Genomic DNA, 24,963 nt, shown 5'->3' with positions numbered 1-24,963 from the left:
GCCAGCCACTCACTATCAGGTAGACCTGACAGAGAGACCTTTTCAGCCGTACCTGTCAGGTCTACCTGATAGTGTATGTGCCCATCAGGTGTCAGGTCTAGCTGGTAGTGAGTGACTGACCTAAGCGGTCTTTGCCCTAAATCAAAAGAGTTCAGATACCTCGGTATTTACCTACCTAAACATTGATTATGTGTAGCAAGAAAAAGATGCTACATTTACATTAATATATACCAGACATTTAGAGAAGTTCAAGAAACACCATATAATACCAGACATATATATTACACAACACCAGAAAACCGAAACAATTATGGACGAGCAACAATTAAGTTTCAAGTACCAAAATTGCTAAATTCAATCCCTAATGAATTAAGGAATATTGAAAACAAAAATAAAATGAAGAAGGAAATACAGAAATATTATTTGGAAAACAACAATGAAATATAGAATCAAGACAGAAGCAAGAATTTTAATGAAATAAATAATTCAAACCGTTCCTGAAAAGTACCATTGGGGGTACTTATATAGGACCAAAAGGAAGATATTTTTATAGTTACATTTAAATAAACCATTCTCATTATTATTATTCTAATTTTGGACGAGAAGAAGAAGAAGAAGAAGAAGAGGAAGAAGAAGAAGAAGAAGAAGAGGGAGGAAGAGGAGAAGGAAGAATGAAAAGTACCATTGGGGGTACTTATATAGGACCAAAAGGAAGATATTTTTATAGTTACATTTAAATAAACCATTCTCATTATTATTAACTGTAGATTTGAAAATGAAAAATCGGGCTTGGTTTCAGATCTTGTAAATTAATTAATTATTTTTCAAGTCATTTTTACTTTTTACTGAAGAATGAACGGTAGATTTGAAACGAATGAATCATCAGTTCATGAAATTTGTACTCTCCTTATTTTAATATGATTTTTTCCTCTTTCTTTTAAAATAACAATTACATATTTTCAAAATGCAGCCCTTATAAGCTTTAAGGGTTGCACTTAAGCTTTCCCCATCCTTGGCACAAGCATTGCTTTTACGGATGGTATACCATTTATATAAATTTCTTATATTACTCGTATGTTCAATATGTTGTATTATTAATAAGTGGAAACTTAATTAAGCTGATTGTGTCTCTCTCTTATTTTCAGAATCAAAGCGGCGTCGATTCAATCCGCTGCAGGGGTTACGGCGAATTTTCCGCAAGAAGTCGCGAGCGTCCAATGTGCTTCCGGTGCCGGATGCGTCAAGTAGTCCTAATGAACCGAGCGGTGCGGTGTCGGATCAGATGAGTCCGGCTGATCCTATGCGAAGCCGGTCTACGAGTCAACTGTCTGATAGTGGAGATCCGGCTAGTCTGAAAAATCGGTAAGACATTGAGAATCTCTCTCGTAGGTAATGGTAATTAAGAATCTATCCCTTGTTGGTATGCTGAGAAAGAAATCAGGTTGCCGGAAGTCCAATCGAGTGACTGGGTTCCAGAATTCTGTATCAGGAGGCTCGACACTTTAATATGCATGGTATTCTAACACCCTAAATCAGGGGACACAAGTTGACATAACCCATGATTGATTTCTTCTATCCTAACTATCCTAAAACTTGTGGCACCCCATCACTCATTTTCAGAAGATAATGATACCGATTTTATTTCTGGTTCGGATCAAATAATTTGACGAACTCAGGGTGACCTTCAAAGTTCAAGCTTAGCAGTCCCCGTAGCTCGTAGCTTTACCAGTAACCCAGTTTTTTCAACTCACTGAGTATACCTTGCATTAACCTTTCAGTTACCTTGCAGCGCTCGCTCCTTTATGTACGAGTTCCCTTTTGAGAACTTTTCGTAGGACTTTTTTTTTCTGGCAAAGGTTTTGTGTGCTCTAGTTGTTAGTTTAATCTTTTTTGATGAATGAGTAAGGTTGTTTGCATGTAGTTACCTTTATACGAGCTTAGGATTATACTACCTAATATTTCATTTTGTATACTGTGCGATAAGTACGCTGGTTTTACCGTATCCCGATTTGTAAATGACAAGGTTTAGGATGGAAGACATGGGGTTTTGTGGTAGGTCTGAACTTGGGGATTGTTAGTAGTTTTCTAAAATCTTCTGTTGATATTTAATAGTTTGTTGATTCTGGGAATGTTTAGCTTTAAGAACTTTAGAAATATTTTCTTAGAATGTCAACTGTTAGTTTCCATGCTGTTTTACTTGGACAATGTGCCAATATGGGGGAAAGTGAACGTTTGGGAACCCCTGAGGTTTGACAGTCATAGGTAAATGTTTCATTTATACACATCACACACGTGGAGTCAAGTTTCACTTGATGCTGAAACAATTTCAGTCAGGTGTGAGTTCATGCTGAAACAATTATTGAATAATGCAAACTCTTTTCACCTTTTCCATAATTGAATGTTTCTCGTACCTACTCTTTTCTTTTTCATTATTTTTCCGCTAGGAAAATTTCCTTCTTCTTGTTTTCTCTCCTTTCTTCTTCTTCTTCTTCTTCTTTTTTCAATTCTCCTTCCACTTCCTCTTCTTCTCGTTTTTCTATTTTTCCTTCTACTCCTTCTCCCTTTTAATTCCTCTTCTTTTCCGTGTGTTTTTCTTCTTTTCCGTCTAATAGGTATCAAGGTCTAAAGTTAGACTGAACATGCTGACTCATGACAGTCATGCATGACTCTTATATGACATGTGTCCTGCTGACAATGATTCATCAATCAGCATTCAGCATTCCTCACATCCTGACTTCACAAGTTCCAATTAGTATCTAAATACATATAGGTATTTATTTATTTTATTATAATTTTTTTCTGAAGTGATGACTTCATGACTAGGTATTATTATTACTTTTTTTTATGGCTAGTCATGATTATAAAATTAAGAATATAGAAAAAATAAGTACCTATCTAAATTAAAAAGGGGAATATTTTGGACTAAAAATAAATTCTTGAATAGAGAACAAAAATTTCGAACAAGACTAGAATAGACAACAATAAGATTGGCATTCATAGAAAAATATACAGAAAATATAAATAATAATAAAAATAAAAAGGAAAAGTTCGGAAAAAGTAGTAAACAAAGTTATACATAACCTTATTATTTGCATACACGTGATCATACGACGTCAACATCTGCTGTCGGTATCTCAATGAAGGGGCATTATACTGCGTCTCCTCGTCCACATCTCGCCCCTGCGAAAACCAGCCAACGCTCCCACCTACCACCAGCGTCAAAATGAACAGGAGCCCGAATACTATCACGCACGACACAAGCTTGGACCGGTTCGAAATTACGATTGCCATGGTTACGGCGCTTGTTTACACATTTAAACTGGTTGAAGTGATCTGATGATGAGCCGGCACAGTTCGAAACGTGCGATTTTTCAAAGTTGTCATTGTATATTTTTTTGTTCTTTTTTAGGCAATATTCAAAGCTATTTTATTGCTTAAATTATCATTGCTTTAAAAGTTGGTAAATTTATTTCCTTTGAGTTTGTTATTTTTATTTTTTTTTCATTTATTTTTTTTTTGTTGTTGAAATTAATGTCCTTCGATAAAAATAAAACAAAAAATAATGATTTTTCTTTAATTTGAAGTAACTAATAAAACTAGGTTATTTACATAGAGAAGGTTTTAAGTTCAATTTGATTGCCAAAGTTTAGAGTTCTATTTTTTTATGTTCTATTTAACTGAAAATTTTATCAAATCTGGATAAGTACATTTTATTTCTTCTTATTTTTTGTCACATTTTTATTTGCGGTTTTGGGTTTCTAAATGTTTTAAATCACTTTCATCACAAATGGTAAATTGGTTTATATTGGTTCATTATTATTTTAATGTAAGTAATAACAACCACTTTAAATTAATATGAATGTAATCTTCTCATTGTTGTTTCTGTGGCTGTAAAAACTCATTTTAGTTCATAATTTCTTTTGTTTATTCTTCCTTGTTTCTGAACTTCCTTTTTCCTTTTTGTTAGTCCTGTGGCGTTAAAATTCCTTTCAATATCCTGATTTCAAAATATTACCCAATGTCTTCATTCTTCAGTGGCGACAAAACAAAGTAAATAAAAATACGTTCAGAAAATGTTTGTCCAAATTAAGATTTGTCCATAGAACATTTTGATAAATAACAACTTCTGTTTAATCCTACATTGTTTTGAAAAACAATTTTTTAATTTTGTTAGTTGCCTATTTTCTTGTTGTCTAACAAAATTAAATTTTATTGATATTTAGAACTATTTATTTCTAATATGCAAATATAATGAATTTTGGTAGACAAGAAGAAAATAAAATCACTGAGAAGTCGATGTTCGATACATCGATGTTTTTAAACTTCGATATATCGAGTATCCGATGTATCGTAATCAAAAACATCGATGTTCGATATTATCCGGATTTCGATGTTTTTCGGTATCATAGCCCAGGGACCCACTCAATAGGTACCTACACAGTCTATATACAGTATGTCTCAAAAGTCCTTGCCAATTGCTAATTACTCTTGAACAGCTAGATATAAGGACAGAATAGGAAAAACCCCGGGCTGGACAGGATAGGACAAAGTCAGTCGTTCCGAGAGCGACCCGCGCCTGTTTAGAACACAGTTCGCCCCGGGCGGGTTTCGAACCTGCGACCTCGCGCTTTCAAGTATCAGATTTTGGGTTTAGAATTTGTATGAACGCCGTATAACTATTTGAGTATGCAATACGCAATAGAACAAATATTAGTGGAGGTGTCGGATTTTCTTAGCAACCTTGGTGACGGCTTAGCGCTTACAAGGCAGACGCGGGACTGAGTCGAGTAGCATACAAACAACCTTTTAGTCTTTACTTGTAGCACTTACTACCTACATAATTTTATCAAAATATCCACTTCAATATCTCTCTCCTACTCACACACCCACACTCAGTCTCTCTCTCTCTCTATCTCTCTCCTACTCACACACCCACACTCAGTCTCTCTCTCTCTTTTATCCTTTCCTGTGGTCTTCTGCCGCCCTCCAGTTCTAGGTACTCTCTTTCCTTCTTTCTGCTTTTCCCCCAAAACTGTGAATAACAATAAAGACGATAGACGAAGAAGAATAAGAATAAGGAGGAGGAGGAGGAGGAGGAAGAAGAAGAAGAGGATTTATAAGAAGAAGAAGGAGGAGGGGGAGGAGGAGGAAGAAGAAGAAGAGGAACTTTTTCTATAAACAAGTACCTACCTACAAACCTAAGTTGTTTGAACAAACAAACGAATTTTTTTTTTACTTTAACCGATGACATTTTCAACCTTTTTTTTTGTAAAAAAAATATGTTCCTTTTTTTCTTTTTTAAAAAAAAAATCTAATTCTTTTTTACTTTAAGAAAGAAAGGTTTGGTGTAGGTGTATCCGAGGCATTACTTATTAAACTAATGAAATAATGGCCTAGGCGCCTAGGGGCAGTTTCATTTAATTTGGTAGAATTAAGATTATTTGACCACAATAATAGTAGTAGCCCACTGCTGGAGTAAAGGGACTTTTCAGTCCTATTCGAGCAGTATAAATAAGCACTATTATTAATATTTTCAGGTATGCTCATGCTCAATGCTAAAACATGGTGATTTTAACTTTGCTTTTCGACTGGGATCGAGCTCAAAGCCTTTCTACTTACCACATGGCTCTCGAAAAAAAAAAACAAACAAACAAACAAACAAATGTGCTTCTAGAAACCGGAGATTTTCAATTCCACTCAGAAACCCATGTATCGAGAGTATCTGACAACCTCTTTCAGGAGATAAATATTGAAGTGGGGTGAACTTCAGAAACTAGAGAAAATAGTGGAAACAATCAGAACAGAGAGACACGAGGACATTTGAGCAGAAGTTTGGCAAACCTTGAGAATCCTATTGTGGAGAGGAAATTATTGTGGTTAGATTTCGTATTTGGGCAAAGTGTCTGAAACAGTGATTTCCAACCGAGTTGCTTCTAGAAACCGGAGATTTTCAATTCCACTCAGAAACCCATGTATCGAGAGTATCTGACAACCTCTTTCAGGAGATAAATATTGAAGTTGGGTGAACTTCAGAAACTAGAGAAAATACTGGAAACAATCAGAACAGAGAGACATGAAGACATTTGAGCAGAAGTTTGGCAAACCTTGAGAATCCTATTGTGGAGAGGAAATTATTGTGGTTAGACATTTCGTATTTGGGCAAAGTGTCTGAAACAGTGATTTCCAACCGGGTTGCTATTGGTTTATCCCATGGGTGCTGCAAGATTTCTAGGGAAAACAGTAGGATGAAAATTAAGGGGAAAATATATAGGTACCTACAACATAACAACAGCTTGGAAACCAATGGATATTGTAGGATGGATATTACAAACGTTTAAACTTTATCACTAAAGGAGGGAAGGTTTTTAGAACAGATTGTTTCGCGAGATCAGAAACCCATGTATCGAGAGTATCTGACAACCTCTTTCAGGAGATAAATATTGAAGTGGGGTGAACTTCAGAAACTAGAGAAAATACTGGAAACAATCAGAACAGAGAGACACGAGGACATTTGAGCAGAAGTTTGGCAAACCTTGAGAATCCTATTCTGGAGAGGAAATTATTGTGGTTAGACATTTCGTATTTGGGCAAAGTGTCTGAAACAGTGATTCCCAACCGGGTTGCTATTGGTTTATCCCATGGGTGCTGCGAGATTTCCAGGGAAAACAGTAGGATGAAAATTAAGGGGAAAATATATAGGTACCTACAACATAAAAACAGCTTGGAAACCAATGGATATTACAAACGTTTAAACTTTATCACTAAAGGAGGGAAGGTTTTTAGGACAGATTGTTTCGCGAGGGTTTAGCTGTAGATCTACTCAGTGAATTCTTATCCATGCTGTTTTTTATTCCAAGAATGCTCAGTTGTGTCTATGTATATCTCGATGAACTTGATTCCTTGTGGCAGTTGTGGCTTTAACTAAAAAGAGAGAGAGAGAGATAGAGAATGAGTCTTGTGGCTTTGGCCGGTAGCTGGACAGAGACAGAACACGTTCAGGACGAAGAGAAAAAGTTACAGGGTGGATTTTAGCACTTTCTTTAAAATTTTACTTGCTTCTCTTTATTTTTATATTTTTTATTCCTCGTGTTTTTCTCCTTTCTCGTTTCCTCCCTTCTCCCTCCGCTTTCTCCTCTCTCTTTCGTTTTCCTTTTTTTTCTCTCTCTTCTTCCTTTTCCCTCTTGCTTCTTTCTCTTTCTCTCTCGCGGTCTTGTTCTATCTCTCTCTCTCCCTCCCTTTTCCTTATCCTACCATTTCCTTTTTTCTTCTCTTTTTACCCTTTCTCTCTCTCTCCTCTCTCTCCAACAATACCATCCTGTAATATTCATACACATGTTCTCCTGAGCTGAAGAGAGAGAGAGAGAGAGAGAGAGAGAGAGGTCTCTGATAGCGGAGAGGTAGTATTTTTTCAGCCAGCAGTTCATGTTCTCGACTCCTAGTTCGCGGTTCGCGATGCGTGACAGTCTCGTGGCGTGAAATGTGAGCGCGCCGCATGCCGTGAGAAATCCTATACCTTGTCAGGCATTCAAGTTCCTCTAAAAAGTGCTCAAGAAACTCGAAACCTCTCGAAATATAGAGGATTATTTGAGGAGTTTTTTAGTTGAATTTTTAATTAAATTTTAATTAAAAAAAACTCTGTTCTAGCTTGATTTTGTTGTAATTTTACAAAAAAAAAGGTTGTTTGTGTTGGTTAAATGTTTGTCAATGTGTTCAGCAGCTAGGTAAACTGGACTACCTTTTGAACAAAAGGATTATTTGAAAAGTGTAAATTTAAAGTTGCAGTGCCTGATAAATAATTTTTTATTATTTAAATACCTCAGTTCTGTCTAAATTTGTTGTAATTTTATAAACAAAGGTTTGTTTGTTTGTTTCTTTGTTTGTTTATTAAAGTAAATTTGTGAAGCAATAAAATGACCATGAGGTGAAAATGGCAGTTTAACTTTTCAAGTTTTCATCCCTTAACAGAGGGAACTTACAGAGAGAACAAGTTGTGAAAAGTGCCTATTGTAATCTTCTCCCCCTTAGTACATCATTTTCAAAATGCTGCTTTCCTCTTTAAATCTGTGACGTTTCGTGAGTGTGAAGATCGAACCCGCAACACTTGGATTACGTGTCGACTATTGGAGCTTCAGTTGTACTGGTTCTTGGTAGCCAAAATGAACGTGTGTGTACAAGTGGGTTGGAATAACGTGAGTTTACTATTATTATTTTTTTTTCTCAACGGCTTTATGGAAGGGTTCACATAGGATAAGAAAAGTAAAGGAACCAAAGGATCTGAGCCCCCAAAAATGGTAGGCTCCCCAACAAAAAAAAAAGCCCCAAATTAGGAATTTGAGTGACCTTTCAAGACAACAAACAAATCCCTAAGTAGAACCCTTAAGTGACCATCCAATAAATTTCCCACTTACATCCAGTTGACTGATTCTGCAAATGGGAACATCCTAAATAGGATACAATATTGAATCTTTCCCATAGATAGTATTAAATGCCCCATTTTATGGGTCATAAATTTCCTCCCTCCTTTTTCCTAATCCTTCTCCTCCTCTTTCTCTTCCTTCTCTGTCTCTTTCCCCTTCTCCTTCTTCTTATTCCTCCCTTTTACTTCATCACCTCCGTGTGCGGAGTCCAGTATGTAGGACTATTGCACCCTTTTTTGTGGCTCATACTTCAAGAGTGAAGATTGACGAATCTGAACAAACTTGAAACCTCAAATGGCCGAGATTCTGCGATATTTTTATTGGATGTCCGCAGGGCCGAAACTGGGGTGGCCCAGTAATTCGGACTTATATATTTATCGGTGATCTCATACATAAAAGAAAGCGCCGTTCCTCTTTCTCAACATCTGTGGAAATGTAAACAGTGGTATTCGGATTGCTATTTAATTGATATCGGCATATCATCGGGATTCCTATAGAGATGGATGGTAACACGGAAACATTCGTAATCTCACTGTTATCCTAACATGTTTCATGAGCTCATCCCAAACCCTAATCAGCGGTTGATCCCATAAAGTCACATCAGAAATATGCACAATATGCATATTTGGGTGGTCCTTATTTCTTATATATTTATCGGTGATCTCATACATAGAAGAAAGCGCCGTTCCTCTTTCTCAACATCTGTGGAAATGAGAACAGTGATATTCGGGAAATTCGGATTGCTATTCAATTGATATCGGCATATCATCGGGATTCCCATAGAGATGGATGGTAACCCGGAAACATTCGTAATCTCACTGTTATCCTAACATGTTTCATCCCAAACCCTAATCAGCGGTTGATCCCATAAATTCACATCAGAAACATGCACAATATGCCTACCTCGGTGGTGTAGTGGTCAAGGCGCAATGTTAGAACACTTTAATAAATAAAAATAAAAATAACCTTTATTTATTTATCGTATGACATATATTTTTACAGTATAAAATACAAGAAATTATAGCCTTTATTTGAGGAGTTATTACTTGAATTTGTAACTAAATATTAACAACCTCAGTTCTGGCTTGATTTTATTGTAATTTTACTAACAAAGGTTTATTAGTTATTAGTTTTGTTTGTCAATAGGTTCAGCAGACAGCAGCTAGGTACCCTTTGAACTGGACTACCCCTTGAACAAAAGGATTATTTGAAAAGTGTAAAATTAAACTTGCAATGCCTAATCTATTAATTAAATACCTCAGTTCTGTCTAAATTTGTTGTAATTTTATAAACAAAAGTCTGTTTGTTTGGTTATTAAAATGAATTTGTGAAACAGTTATTTAAAATGACTATGAGGTGAAAATGGCAGTCTAACCTTTCTCATCACTTAACAGAGGAAACTAGTAGAGAGAACAAGTTGTGCAAAGGACCCACTGTTAGTCGTCTCCCCCTTAGTACATTATTTTCAAAATGCGGCTTTCCTCTTAAATTCTGTGACGATCCTGAGTGTGAATTTCAAACCCGCAACCCTTGGATTACGTGTCGACTATTGGAGCTTCAGTTGTGCTGGTTCTTGGTAGCCAAAATGAACGTGTGTGTACAAGTCGGTTGGAATAACGTGAGTTGATTTTTCTTTCTTTTCTCAAGTCAGTTTGTTTGATGAATTAGTACTAGTTGTCAAATTAATTTTGTCATCAATTCCGCAAACCTTGGACTTATTACCGTCCTAATTTAGAAATGGTAGAGGTTCCCGAAAAGCCCCAACTAGGAACTTGAGCCCTAAATAGGACCTCAAGTGACCATCCAATACAACAAACAAAGCCTTAAGTAGGACCTCAAATGACCATCCAATAAATTTCCCACTTACATCCAGTTGACTGATTCTGCAAATGGGAACATCCTCAATAGGATACAATATTGAATCTTTCCCATAGATAGTATTAAATGCCCCATTTTAAGGGTCATAAATTTCCTCCCTCCTTTTTCCTAATCCTTCTCCTCCTCTTTCTCTTCCTTCTCTGTCTCTTTCCCCTTCTCCTTCCTCCCTTTTACTTCATCACCTCCCCATCTTCTCGTATTCGTTCTCCTCCTCTTCTTTCTCTTCCCTCCTCCATTTCTCTTAGTCCTATATTACTATGGGCATTGACCTCTCCTGACCTAACACAAATGCCAAATAAAACATATAATAGAGGCTCTAAATACGAGCATAGAGGATAATCCCTATAATGTATACTGTCCTAAATACATTGTATATCCAACATGTAATTCTTAACACATATTATTGAACCCACGCCCTCCTGATTACCAGGCAAGTGTCTTGTCCACTACGCTATCGTGGCAGACAATTTGACGACGCGGCGGTAAATATCTAAACGAATTTCTAAGTCAATATGGGAATTGATGCTATATTCCTTCCTTCAAAGTATTTTTTTCATCATCATTACTCATTTCTATTCTATTGGCAGACTTTATTCTTTCTATTGATATAATGACCTCATCCTATCACTCTTGTCTATCGGAAATGGTACCGCTCTTCACAATGTAAATAGTCTCTCTATGATAAACAATGTGGAATATATGCATAACTGTTTGGATATCTAGCATTGGAATAATCTATAACCAATCTCAGTGGCGTAGTGGTTAACGCGTTGGACAAAGGCGTTTGACTTGGGTTCAAGTCAAATCACGAGATTTATCTAGTCGTATTCAATGGGAAACGACGTTTGTGACAAGTAATCACAATGTAAATAGTCTCTCTATGATAAACAATGTGGAATATATGCATAACTGTTTGGATATCTAGCATTGGAATAATCTATAACCATTCTCAGTGGCGTAGTGGTTAACGCGTTGGACAAAGGCGTTTGACTTGAGTTCAAGTCAAATCACGAGATTTATCTAGTCGTATTCAATAAGAAACGACATTTGTGATTGTGACGACCTTTTTAAAAATTACAACCCGACACCAGCAATGTGGCTGAATGGGTTGTAAAAACTTTTCACAATTATTTATTTTATTATTATAAAAAAAAGGAAAATAATAACATCTAGCTTTATTAATGTTATTATTTTTTGTTTCTTTTGTATTCATAGCTTCCCCTTTTTAAGAACCTCACGCCACGCCACTGTATCTATTCTCAATAATGTACGGATAGGACCTTATCTAGCACGCACTATGATGCAGTTATATCCTGTACTGATTTCTGGTTTCATTATTTGACGCCTAATACTGTTTTTAATTCCGACTTGCCGTTTTTAGTTCAACTTTTATCGTAGTTATAATCTTCGTGTCATTCTTGCCTGGTTAAAGGCTTGACATCACCACATCGGGTGGTTTTAAGGCCCGTTCCCCCGCTAATGATTTTTTCCTCCGAATGTCCTGTAGGCATTAGGCAATGTAATTTAAATGAGAGTGTTCCTACTACACACGACAAGATTTTTCCCGAACGACAAGCGGGGATGGGCCTTTAGGGAGCTGTATTTCCAGATTTTTGAACTCTCAAGGAAGGTAGAATGGGTAGAAAGAAATACTCTGTCCCCTGAAGATAGAAACACATGAGCTTATGTGAGCTCATATGACATTTTCTTAAAGGCTTTCATGGCATTAGGATTCTCACTTAGTGATCTCTTTCACCCAACTGGAGTCATGTCACAGTTTGTAGTTCGTTGTTCTCTGCTATGTATTGGGTACTTTCAGTTGGTTGGTTGATTCTTGCTATGTTTAGCTGTTTGGCATTAGGATTCTCACTTAGTGATCTCTTTCACCCAACCGGAGTCATGTCACAGTTTGTAGTTCGTTGTTTTTTGCTATGTATTGGATACTTTCAGTTAGTTGGTTGAGTCTTGCTATGTTTAGCTGTAGATCTACTCAGTGAATTCTTATCCATGCTGTTTTTTATTCCAAGAATGCTCAGTTGTGTCTATGTATATCTCGATGAACTTGATTCCTTGTGGCAGTTGTGGCTTTAACTATGAGTATATTGTCAACTGTCATTAAATCAAAACTACACTATAATCTATTTGATCTTTATTCCTCCTTCTGAATTTGAATAGAATTTTTCCTTCCATATTGGGACTGAAAAGCTCCTTTACCCCAGCAGTCGTTTATTTCGTTTGTTTCTGTTGGATTTTTATTTTCTATTTTTATCTTGGGATTCTTTTTCTTTTTGTTTTCTTTTTATTTTTCTCTTTTTCCTTTTGTTTGCTATACCTACTTTCGTGGCTTTGGCCGGTAGCTGGACAGAGACAGAACACGTTCAGGACGAAGAGAAAAAGTTACAGGGTGGATTTTAGCACTTTCTTTAAATCTTTACTTACTTCTCTTTATTTTTATATATTTTATTCCTCGTGTTTTTCTCTTTTTTCGTTTCCTCCCCTCTCCCTCCGCTTTCTCCTCTCTCTCTCTTTCGTTTTCCTTTTTTTTTTCTCTCTTTCTTCTTCATTTTCCCTCTTGCTTCTTTCTCCCTCGCGGCCTTGTTGTTCTCTCTCTCTCTCCCTTCCTTTTCCTTCAATCAATATTGACAAAATTTTATACCTTAGCTGGAATTGAACCTACGGTATCCTGTTTATCAGTTAAGGGTCTTGACCACTACACCAAATATTAATATAGATTTTTCGGTCGGTTGTGAGAGTGAGTTACTAAAGAAAACAATCAGTCTTTTCTGCAGTCTCATTATGACAGTGAGTTACTAAAAAAAGGAATCAGTCTTTTCTGGGACTTTTCAGTCCTCATTCTTGCAGTATAAATAGGGTATATTCTATTCTATCAGGTCTTCTTAGTATCCGGAAAACAATACTGTGTCACCCTGTATGAGCCGATGGCTGCTAACCTTGCGTCTTTCCGTTATGAAGCAGTACAAATGTCTACTAGCAATAATCAGGCCTGATCTCAGGTGGCTGGAAAGGGGTTCACTCAGTGCCATTTACCCCCAGGCCTGGGCTCAAGGGGATCCGAAACCAGAAGTTTCTCCCTCCCCCAAAGGAAGGTGAAAAGATTGTGTGAATGAAGACTTGAGTGAGAAAAAATCATCAGGGCTTGGTACACAATAGGGCTGCCTGAAAGAGACTGACAAGAAACGCCGACCCTATTTAAATAGGAAAAGGCTAGGAGGAGGAAGAAGAAGAAAAATCTAGATAAAACTACCATTTATTTTTGTTTGTAAAAAAAAAAATTGTTATGCCCGTCACACACGTTCAAGCACGTTTGACAGGCGGCCTGGAACGTGTGAAGCGGAAAAAATATTGTCAACTGTCATTAAATCAAAACTACACTATAATCTATTTGATCTTTATTCCTCCTTCTGAATTTGAAAAGAATTTTTCCTGCCATAATAGGACTGAAAAGCTCCTTTACCTCAGCAGTCGTTTATTTCGTTTGTTTCTGTTGGATTTTTTTTTCTATTTTTATCTTGGGATTCTTTTTCGTTTCTTTTTATTTTTCTCTTTTTCCTTTTGTTTGCTATACCTAATACTTTCTTTTTTTTTTCTAATTTGTTTTCCTCTACGTCTACGCATCTGTTTTATTTATTATCCCTTTAATTACGTTTCTCTTTCCTCCATCCCGCTCTCTCTTTCCTTTCTTGTTTTCTCCAGTCTTTTCCTCGCTTTTATTTCTTTTATTTTTCTTCGCCTCTTCCTTTTCCCATATCACTCTCTCCGTTCCCTTTCGATCTGAGTCTCTTTCTTTTCTTCCTCACTGGTTTGTGTCTTAGCCTGCTCATCATCTCTTGTTTGCCTCTCACGAGATGGGCGAGAAGAGACACAGTACTTCCAACTTAGTTGCTAGTTCACAGCAGCATCAGAAATCAATTCCATCATCTCTTGTTTGCCTCTCACGAGATGGGCGAGAAGAGACACAGTACTTCCAACTTAGTTGCTGGTTCACAACAGCATCAGAAATTAATTTAGAAAATAACCAGTTGAAACTTTTGTCTCTTTCGAACCCACAATCTCCAGGCCACAAGATGAACACCTTTACACCGTTCTGACGATCGCAAGACCACAGAACCGACTCTCTTCTCACATTTATTGAAGACAATGAGTAAAATCTAGATGACTTGAAGATTGACTGGCAGTTCCTTGGCCATCATCTCTTGTTTGCCTCTCACGAGATGGGCGAGAAGAGACACAGTACTTCCAACTTAGTTGCTGGTTCACAACAGCATCAGAAATCAATTTAGAAAATAACCAGTTGAAACTTCTGTCTCTTTCGAACCCACACTCTCCAGGCCATAAGATGAACACCTTTGCACCGTTCTAACGATCGCAAGACCACAGAACCGACTCTCTTCTCACATTTATTGAAGACAATGGGTAAAAACTAGATGACTTGAAGATTGACTGGCATTCTCAACTGATGGAATAGAATGGCTAACAATAATTACTAGAACAATTACTTTGGCAAGATAACGAGTACGGTAGCAATTATTATGAGAGGAATAGTAAGAGTCACTATGGTTCTGACTAAAAGTAGACCACTGTTTCCCATAGGTTTCTTCATGAAGGTTTTTACGATGTCTTGATGGGTATATTGGCCTGTTCAATGCCTCACTTCTTGATCAGCTGTAGCTGTACCCATTTTTTCTTCAAAAAACGTCGATTAAAAAAAAAAAAAAATGTTTCCAAGAAGGTTTTTACGATGTCTTGATGGGTATATTGGCCTGTTCAATGCCTCACTTCTTGATCAGCTGTAGCTGTACCCATTTTTTCTTCAAAGAACGTCGATTAAAAAAAAAATGTTTCCAAGACTTTTTTTTTCTTTTCTAAAACGGCAAGAACCAGCAAATAAGAAACCCTGGAGCTCAAATTGTTGAACATTTTGGGTCCTTGGTTATCAAATAAAAAGTATTATTTTCTCCCAATTCAATAAATCACCACTTTTAAGTTTGATACATTAATTTTCTGGACACCCTGTATAGGTATTGGTATACTACTAGAAGTAGGTAAGTATTGTAGGTGTTGGACACTCTATTCATATTGCACCTACTTACCTAACAGAAAATCACCACTTTTAAGTTTGATACATTAATTTTCTGGACACCCTGTATAGGTATTGGTATATTGCTAGAAGTAGGTAAGTATTGTAGGTGTTGGACACTCTATTCATATTGCACCTACTTACCTAACAGGTATGTAGGTGCCAGTACTACTTATTAGTAGTAGTCATAGTATGTAGTTGTTGGAAACTATTTCTCAGATGAATTGAGTTCTCCAACTGAGAAGTGTCAGATTTGCTCTTTGTCTGTGTCAGAACCATGTTCCATGTTGGTTATAAATGGTATGATGTGTAGGTACGTAGTACTTACCTATCCCATATCGTAAGTCATATATGTAACACAACAACCTTGTTGAAAAGTAGAGTTGTATTCGATTATGTGAAATTGAATTCAGTCAAACAAGGCTGAACCAATGAGATTCCGCTTTGGACGTAAACACAGCGGAATCTCACAATCTCATTGGTTCAGCCATGTTTGACTGAATTAAATTTCACATAATCGAAATAATCGAATACAACTTAGGAAGTTCCTTTCCACTGGAATAACTTCATAACTTACTGTCGATGTCGTTAATTGTGCAATTTGTAATAGTCCCAGAAAACCAGGAATTCCAGGTGCCAGTACTACTTATTAGTAGTAGTCATAGTATGTAGTTGTTGGAAACTATTTCTCAGATGAATTGAGTTCTCCAACTGAGAAGCGTCAGATTTGCTCTTTGTCTGTGTCAGAACCATGTTCCATGTTGGTTATAAATGGTATGATGTGTAGGTACGTAGTAGGTACTTACCTATCCCATATCGTAAGTCACATGAACCACAACAACCTTGTTGAAAAGTAGAGTTGTATTCGATTATGTGAATTTTAATTCAGTCAAACATCAGATGAATTGAGTTCTCCAACTGAGAAGCGTCAGATTTGCTCTTTGTCTGTGTCAGAACCATGTTCCATGTTGGTTATAAATGGTATATGATGTGTAGGTACGTAGTACTTACCTATCCCATATCGTAAGTCATAATTATGTAACACAACAACCTTGTTGAAAAGTAGAGTTGTATTCGATTGTGTGAAATTTAATTCAGTCAAACAATCCCATTATTCTCATACTTATTCATGAGTTGTACAAGCTTACATTTATCCAAGTAATTAGTAAATAGTTAACTACTGGAACACACGGTACAGACGTACAAATTACATACCTCATTATGTCTTAGTCCAAGGGAATGTATAGTTTTATGATATCCAATACTGTTCCAATCATCCATGGTGATTTACATTGGATTTACACAGTAATCCTTACCTAATATACGACCAGAAGAAATGTAATTATGTATACCGTCATACAGCATATGAGATTCCGCTTTGGACGTAAACACAGCGGAATCTCACAATCTCATTGGTTCAGCCATGTTTGACTGAATTAAATTTCACATAATCGGAATAATCGAATACAACTTAAGAAGTTCCTTTCCACTGGAATAACTTACTGTCGATGTCGTTAATGGTGCAATTTGTAATAGTCCCAGAAAACCAGGAATCCCATTATTCTCATACTTATTCATGAGTTGTACAAGCTTACATTTATCCAAGTAATTAGTAAATAGTTAACTACTGGAACACACGGTGCAGACTTACAAATTACATACCTCATTATGTCTTAGTCCAAGGGAATGTATAGTTTTATGATGTCCAATACTGTTCCAATCATCCATGGTGATTTACATTGGATTTACACAATAATCCTTACCTAATATACGACCAGAAGAAATGCAATTATGTATACCGTCATACAGCATACCTAAACCTACTTGTTTCATAGTTCTGTGTCTTATTGGTTTATTGGTTGAAGTTGATCAAGCTCTTGTCTTTGTAGCAATATAGTGGTTAATGTGTTGGTCTTATGAGTGGAAGGGCGCGAGTTTGAATCCCGACTGTGGCGAGGCATGGTCTTTTATATTATTTTATTTTTACTGTTTTCACGCCGGCAGGGGTTAAACATAAACTGTTGGCATGGTGGTGCTTTTTCATCTCAACTCACAGTGTAAAAATAAAGCTTACTTACCTAATTATAATAATAGAACCCTTAGGGTTAGAGAATGACTTTCATGTCTCACGAGTCACAAGAGCAATGGTCATAACTGTTTGTCTTTTCCCATGAATACCCATTACCCATATCTACAGCGGATGTAAGCGCAATATTAACTCGAGACTCGAGTTTAATTTAATGTAGTAATCGAATGGAGTAACACCACTTGGATCAAAGTTCTATCTCGATGCAGACCGATGGCTGCTAACCTTGCGCCTTCCGTTATGAAGCAGTACAAATGTCTACTAGCAATAATCAGGTCTGATCTCAGGTGGCTGGAAGGGGGTTCACTCAGTGCCATTTACCCCCAGGCCTGGGCTCAAGGGGATCCGAAACCAGAAGTTTCTCCCTCCCCCAAAGGAAGGTGGAAAGATTGTGTGAATGAAGACTTGAGTGAGAAAAAATCATCAGGGCTTGGTACAGAATAGGGCTGCCTGGAAGAGACTGACAAGAAATGCCGACCCCTATTTAAATAGAAAAAGACTAGGAAGAAGAAGAAGAAGAATCTAGATAAAACTACCTTTTATTCTTGTCTGTAAAAAATTGTTATGCCCGTCACACACGTTCAAGCATGTTTGACAGGCGGCCTAAAAAGTTTCAAAGTTCTACGTATTACTGGAACAAAGATACAGGGGGGTCAAAAGTGGGTCGAATTGTTTCGTGTAATATTACACACTGCGTGCGTTAGGCTGGAACTTGGCCTGGCGCACTGCCGTGCGCCTAGATAGATTATCTTAAAAAACACCAAATCGTTTGGGTCACTTCTGCCATTCGATATCTGCCGATCGAAGTAATCTAATTGGTCAAAAAGTGAAAATTCAAGTCTAGTTATACGTGAAAATTCAAAAAGTGAAAATTCAAGTCTAGTTATACGTGAAAATTCAAAAAGTGAAAATTCAAGTCTAGAAGTTAGCAAATCTAGATCAAATTTTACTGTACTAATATTAAAGATTGATCAATAAATTATTCTGTAATTTAAGGAACATTAATAAACGCCTTAAAATCTAGATCAAATTTTACTGTACTAATATTAAAGATTGATCAATAAATTATTCTGTAATTTAAGGAATATTAATAAACGCCTTAAAAAAAAAGTTCTTAATGTAACAATCTTCTTAATGTAAGAACCAAATCCACCTCGTCTCATTATCGAATTCCCATTATTGTTGTTATACGAGTGAGAGGTGATTTTCACAGGAGCTCATAGCTTGGAAGAATAACGCACAAGCTTGTAAACACAATATTTCTAGAAAGCTATTTTGTTCGTCTTGATTCTTTCTAATTTCGGAGGAATTACTTGAAAATTAAATATTGAGAGCTTTTTCTGTATGCATTTGAAGACTTGGAATTTGTACGAGTATGTATGTCTGTATTGTCTGTACGTAAATGTATCCATTATGTATAACAATTTAACAATTTAGAGTTCTCTATCTTTTTACATAATCCATCTCATAAAATCGTTTCTTTCGATGAGTGTTTTCTTTTCTCCTTGCCTAATAAGAACGTATTTCCGTTGTGATTTCAGGCGGAACTACTCGATGTTGTCCGAAGACGAAAGCTGCAACGAGAAGACACGAGTGATGACGAAGATTTAGGCCTTCCGCGGAGTCCGCTCAGTACCTCTCCACATCATAAGGTAAATGAAATAGGGAAATGGGGAAATAAAGCAATTGGTTTATACCTCCGTGATCAAATGGGGAAAACGCCTAACACCCGATCCCGATCCGTTTAAAAAGTGAATAAGTCGCTTAATGTTCAGGCAGAAATTCCGCAAAGAACGGTATCATTTGACCATTACCTATAGAAAATCGTACAAAAAATCCCAACTGATGTTAAGCATCTAAATAGAAAATACTAACTTTCAATATAATTTGTAATCCAGAGGGGAAAAAGAGTGCAATTGGTAACTTTTATAAAATCCGCACAGAAGGCCGGAAAAACAGTACACAATTACAAATGGTAACAGTGTTAAAAGGCCCCGAAGTAAAACTGAAAGGTGATTAATAAAGCAAGGACGAAATACATAGGTATCTAAAGTGTAAAATTGCTGTGACAAAAGAGAAATAAATACTTATTCAGCCTAAACCCTTAATCCACAAGTTGTCGGTACTTAGATCGTAAATTGTCCTTAAGTTCACAAGTTTGAGAAATAAATACTTATTCAGCCTAAACCCTTAATCCACAAGTTGTCGGTACTTAGATCGTAAATTGTCCTTAAGTTCACAAGTTTTACATATGTCATAAATTGACATTAGGGTCATAAGTTTCGTGTCATAAATTGTCATTAGGGTCATAAGTTTCTTCATGAGATTATCCTAATCTAGTCAACTCCATAATCACCAGACTTCTGGACTGTCATAAATTGACATTAGGGTCATAAGTTTCGTGTCATAAATTGTCATTAGGGTCATAAGTTTCTTCATGAGATTATCCTAATCTAGCTTCTTCTGTCAACTCCATAATCACCAGACTTATGGAAACGCGTGTACAATTGTACATAAATCTTATTGCATTGAGCTTGTGCAATTCAAGCCTGTGAAACAGTCTTTCTAAGATATAGGTGTTATCATTTTTATCTCTTGGAAAGTCAAAACCTTCTTCGCAGCCAGCCTAGTTAGCTTTGCTGGTAGCTCGTCTGCCTTGTAAAATCACCACTTTTAAGTTTGATACATTAATTTTCTGGACACCCTGTATAGGTATTGGTATATTGCTAGAAGTAGGTAAGTATTGTAGTAGGTGTTGGACACTCTATTCATATTGTTTATGCCTGTGGCCCGGCTAGGCTATGGGAATGTCCATTGTCAGAGTTGGGCCCGGCTAGGCTATGGAAGACCCTGACAATAGAAATATCTACTAGTGGATTAATAGAAGTGGTTTCAGTTCAAGTGAAGTTCAGTAAACCTGAAAGCAACCTCAAGTTTACCAAGCTTATGATATTGGTGGAACGGTACCTGTACTGCTTCTTATGCAATTCAAATCAGTTGTAAGTTGTTATACGAGTGAGAGGTGATTTTCACAGGAGCTCATAGCTTAGAAGAATAACGCACAAGCTTGTAAACACAATATTTCTAGAAAGCTATTTTGTTCGTCTTGATTCTTTCTAATTTCGGAGGAATTACTTGAAAATTAAATATTGAGAGCTTTTTCTGTATGCATTTGGAGACTTGGAATTTGTACGAGTATGTACAGAAAGCTATTTTGTTCGTCTTGATTCTTTCTAATTTCGGAGGAATTACTTGAAAATTAAATATTGAGAGCTTTTTCTGTATGCATTTGAAGACTTGGAATTTGTACGAGTATGTATGTCTGTATTGTCTGTACGTAAATGTATCCATTATGTATAACAATTTAGAGTTCTCTAATTCTCTATCTTTTTACATAATCTCGCACAAGCTTGTAAACACAATATTTCTAGAAAGCTATTTTGTTCGTCTTGATTCTTTCTAATTTCGGAGGAATTACTTGAAAATTAACTATTGAGAGCTTTTTCTGTATGCATTTGGAGACTTGGAATTTGTACGAGTATGTATGTCTGTACGTAAATGTATCCATTATGTATAACAATTTAACAATTTAGAGTTCTCTATCTTTTTACATAATCCATCTCATAAAATCGTTCCTTTCGATGAGTGTTTTCTTTTCTCCTTGCCTAATAAGAACGTATTTCCGTTGTGATTTCAGGCGGAACTACTCGATGTTGTCCGAAGACGAAAGCTGCAACGAGAAGACACGAGTGATGACGAAGATTTAGGCCTTCCGCGGAGTCCGCTCAGTACCTCTCCACATCATAAGGTAAATGAAATAGGGAAATGGGTAAATAAAGCAATTGGTTTATACCTCCGAGATCAAATGGGGAAAATGCCTAACACCCGATCCGCCACGAAGATTTAGGCCTTCCGCGGAGTCCGCTCAGTACCTCTCCACATCATAAGGTAAATGAAATAGGGAAATGGGGAAATAAAGCAATTGGTTTATACCTCCGTGATCAAATGGGGAAAACGCCTAACACCCGATCCCGATCCGTTTAAAAAGTGAATAAGTCGCTTAATGTTCAGGCAGAAATTCCGCAAAGAACGGTATCATTTGACCATTACCACGAAGATTTAGGCCTTCCGCGGAGTCCGCTCAGTACCTCTCCACATCATAAGGTAAATGAAATAGGGAAATGGGGAAATAAAGCAATCGGTTTTATACCTCCGTGATCAAATGGGGAAAACGCCTAACACCCGATCCTAAGCCTAACACCCGATTCCGATCCGTCTAAAAAGTGAATAAGTCGCTTAATGTTCAGGCAGAAATTCCGCAAAGAACGGTATCATTTGCCCATTACCTATAGAAAATCGTACAAAAAATCCCAACTGATTTTAAGCATCTAAATAGAAAATACTAACTTTCAATATAATTTGTAAGCCAGAGGGGAAAAAGAGTACAATTGGTAACTTTTATAAAATCCGCACAGATGACCATTACCTATAGAAAATCGTACAAAAAATCCCAACTGATGTTAAGCATCTAAATAGAAAATACTAACTTTCAATATAATTTGTAATCCAGAGGGGAAAAAGAGTGCAATTGGTAACTTTTATAAAATCCGCACAGAAGGCCGGAAAAACAGTACACAATTACAAATGGTAACAGTGTTAAAAGGCCCCGAAGTAAAACTGAAAGGTGATTAATAAAGCAAGGACGAAATACATAGGTATCTAAAGTGTAAAATTGCTGTGACAAAAGAGAAATAAATACTTATTCAGCCTACACCCTTAATCCACAAGTTGTCGGTACTTAGATCGTAAATTGTCCTTAAGTTCACAAGTTTTATGTCATAAATTGACACTAGGGTCATAAGTTTCGTGTCATAAATTGTCATTAGGGTCATAAGTTTCTTCATGAGATTATCCTAATCTAGCCTCTGTCAACTCTATAATCACCAGACTTATGGAAACGCGTGTACAATCGTACATAAATCTTATTGCATTGAGCTTGTGCAATTCAAGCCTGTGAAACAGCCTTTCTAAGATATAGGTAGTTATCATTTTTATCTCTTGGAAAGTCAAAACCTTTTTCGCAACCAGCCTAGTTAGCTTTGCTGATAGCTCGTCTGTCTTGTAAGCGCTAGATCGCGGTTTGATTCCCGCCCGGGGCGTATTTTATCCTGAACGGATAATGTTCGTTCTCGGAACGGCTGGCTTTCTTCTGTCCTGTCTTCCTTCCCTCTCCGATTTCGGGCGCCTTTATTATTCCCAAAAAATTGGACTCCCATTAAAAAAGAAGTCTTCTATCTTGTCTTCCTTCCCTCTCCGATTTCGGGCGCCTTTATTATTCCCAAAAAATTGGACTCCCATTAAAAAAGAAGAAAAAAATGCTGCTATCCAAAGGAAATATTGTCACCATATAAAGATGTGTCCACACATAGTCGGCCGGCCATCGATCAATGTCGACTGACACGTCCACATTTACCTCGTCGATTGACAGCCGGTCGACTATGAAAAAACCTCCTTTAAACCCCTACTTGTTATTTCTTCACAGACCATCACCAACCACAGCACATGCAGCGAAGGCTCTCTCCTCAGTATGGGCAGTTCAGAACTCGAAGATGATTCTGGGGTTCAAAACCAGTCCAGACATTCTTCCAAAGTGTCCCTGTACGAGAAGAAACTTACCATTACACATGATTCAGGTAAGGTATAGGGGTTTAACGTCACTTTTGACATCTTAGGTCTTCTCCTGACGGGGGTTTTACCCACCAGTCTGAGTGGAGCCGGGAACCCAGCAGCACGCGATTCCCCAGATGATCAACATCCAGGTACTAACCACGCGCAACGTTGCTTAACTTCAAGACCTTCAAGTAATCACTAGTAAATTCCCCTTGTATTTTTTACTAAGATAAAAATTCACCAAGTAATTTGGCGTCAAAGTGGAACAGCCCCTTCTCTATAATGACAACGTTCATCTAATCTCTTGTGTCAACCTCCCTTTCAGATGCGGAACTTAACATCAGTTTAATTTAATGTAGTAATCGAATGGAGTAACACCACTTGGATCAAAGTTCTATCTCGATGCAGACCGATGGCTGCTAACCTTGCGTCTTTCCGTTATGAAGCAGTACAAATGTCTACTAGCAATAATCAGGCCTGATCTCAGGTGGCTGGAAGGGGGTTCACTCAGTGCCATTTACCAAGGCTGTGACCAGGCTGGAGCAAGGTTTCAAGTTTATAAACTTGCACTAGGTCAGGTACCCTTGACAGGACCATTAATCAGTTGGCTCGAGCACATGAACAGTTGGTTCGAGTACATGCGACTTTTATCAGTAGGTTGGAGCACATTTGCCCCTCGGTCCTCGGGAGTCGGGAGTAGTCCGTTAGTCTATGTAGGTGACTGCTGCGTTGAAAGTTGAAATGCTTGCAGTGTTTATAGCTTTCAGCATTTTGTCTAGCATTTTTTTTTTCTCTTGATATTCTTGAGAACGAAGTCAGGTTTGGAAGAATCTGGTTTAGATCGATCGATCGATCGATCGACCAGAAGTTTCTCCCTCCCCCAAAGGAAGGTGGAAAGATTGTGTGAATGAAGACTTGAGTGAGAAAAAATCATCAGGGCTTGGTACAGGAATAGGGCTGCCTGAAAGAGACTGACAAGAAACGCCGACCCCTATTTAAATAGAAAAAGGCTAGGAAGAAGAAGAAAAATCTAGATAAAACTACCTTGTTTGTAAGAAAAAATGTTATGCCCGTCACACACGTTCAAGCACGTTTGACAGGCGGCCTGGAACGTGTGTAGCGGAAAAAGATCACAAGCAACAGGCAGCCTGAAACGCCACCTGTTGCTTGATGAAAATTTAATCATTGAACCTGCCTGATATAATTAAATAATTATGACCGCCATATATGCCCGTGTGGCGGAGGGGCCCATTGTCAGAGTTATGCCTGTGGCCCGGCTAGGCTATGGGAATGTCCATTGTCAGAGTTGGGCCCGACTAGGCTATGGAAGACCCTGACAATAGAAATATGTACTAGTGGATTAATAGAAGTGGTTTCAGTTCAAGTGAAGTTCAGTAAACCTGAAAGCAACCTCAAGTTTAACAAGCTTATGATATTGGTGGAACGGTACCTGTACTGCTTCTTATGCAATTCAGATCAGTTGTAAGTTGTTATGGAATTTTTGCATGCTACTGATATTTCAGTGGGTACCTAGTTTTGGAAAGGGACACAGTAGTTTTTGATCTATCACTGCGTCACCTTCCCTTCCCAGTATTTTTAGCATGATAAGTTTTTGGTCACAATTCCTGAAAGGGATAGTGTTAAATTTACAAGTTAGAAATTAATCAAATATGGAGGGATTAAAGCACAGTCGGAAAAACTGAGCCACATTCACTTGATAACTAACACCATCCCTTTCTGGAAATAGGATAAGACTATTTTCTTGAGGCTCCCAAAGTTAAATATTCCGGAGGCTTTAAAGTTAGAAGAAATAA

The 24,963-nt window shown here is 37.2% G+C and overlaps 1 protein-coding gene across 1 annotated transcript in view; it reads left to right on the top strand.

Moving 5' to 3' along the window:
- The window catches only part of LOC103512596, a 35,654-nt gene extending 12,151 nt beyond the window's left edge, over positions 1-23,503 (top strand). The window contains exons 2-6 of the mRNA XM_026826028.1: positions 1,146-1,362; positions 9,873-10,035; positions 19,021-19,131; positions 23,022-23,172; positions 23,475-23,503. Of these exons, the coding sequence (XP_026681829.1) occupies positions 1,146-1,362; positions 9,873-10,035; positions 19,021-19,131; positions 23,022-23,172; positions 23,475-23,503 (671 nt within the window). The remainder of the gene's footprint in view (positions 1-1,145; positions 1,363-9,872; positions 10,036-19,020; positions 19,132-23,021; positions 23,173-23,474) is intronic.
- The last annotated feature ends 1,460 nt before the right edge of the window (positions 23,504-24,963 follow it).

The sequence above is a fragment of the Diaphorina citri genome, unplaced genomic scaffold (assembly GCF_000475195.1).
Source record: "Diaphorina citri unplaced genomic scaffold, Diaci psyllid genome assembly version 1.1 scaffold861, whole genome shotgun sequence".
NCBI lineage: Eukaryota > Metazoa > Arthropoda > Insecta > Hemiptera > Psyllidae > Diaphorina > Diaphorina citri.
The sequence above is the reverse complement of the archived record's forward strand: the minus strand, read 5'-3'. Positions and strand labels throughout refer to the sequence as shown.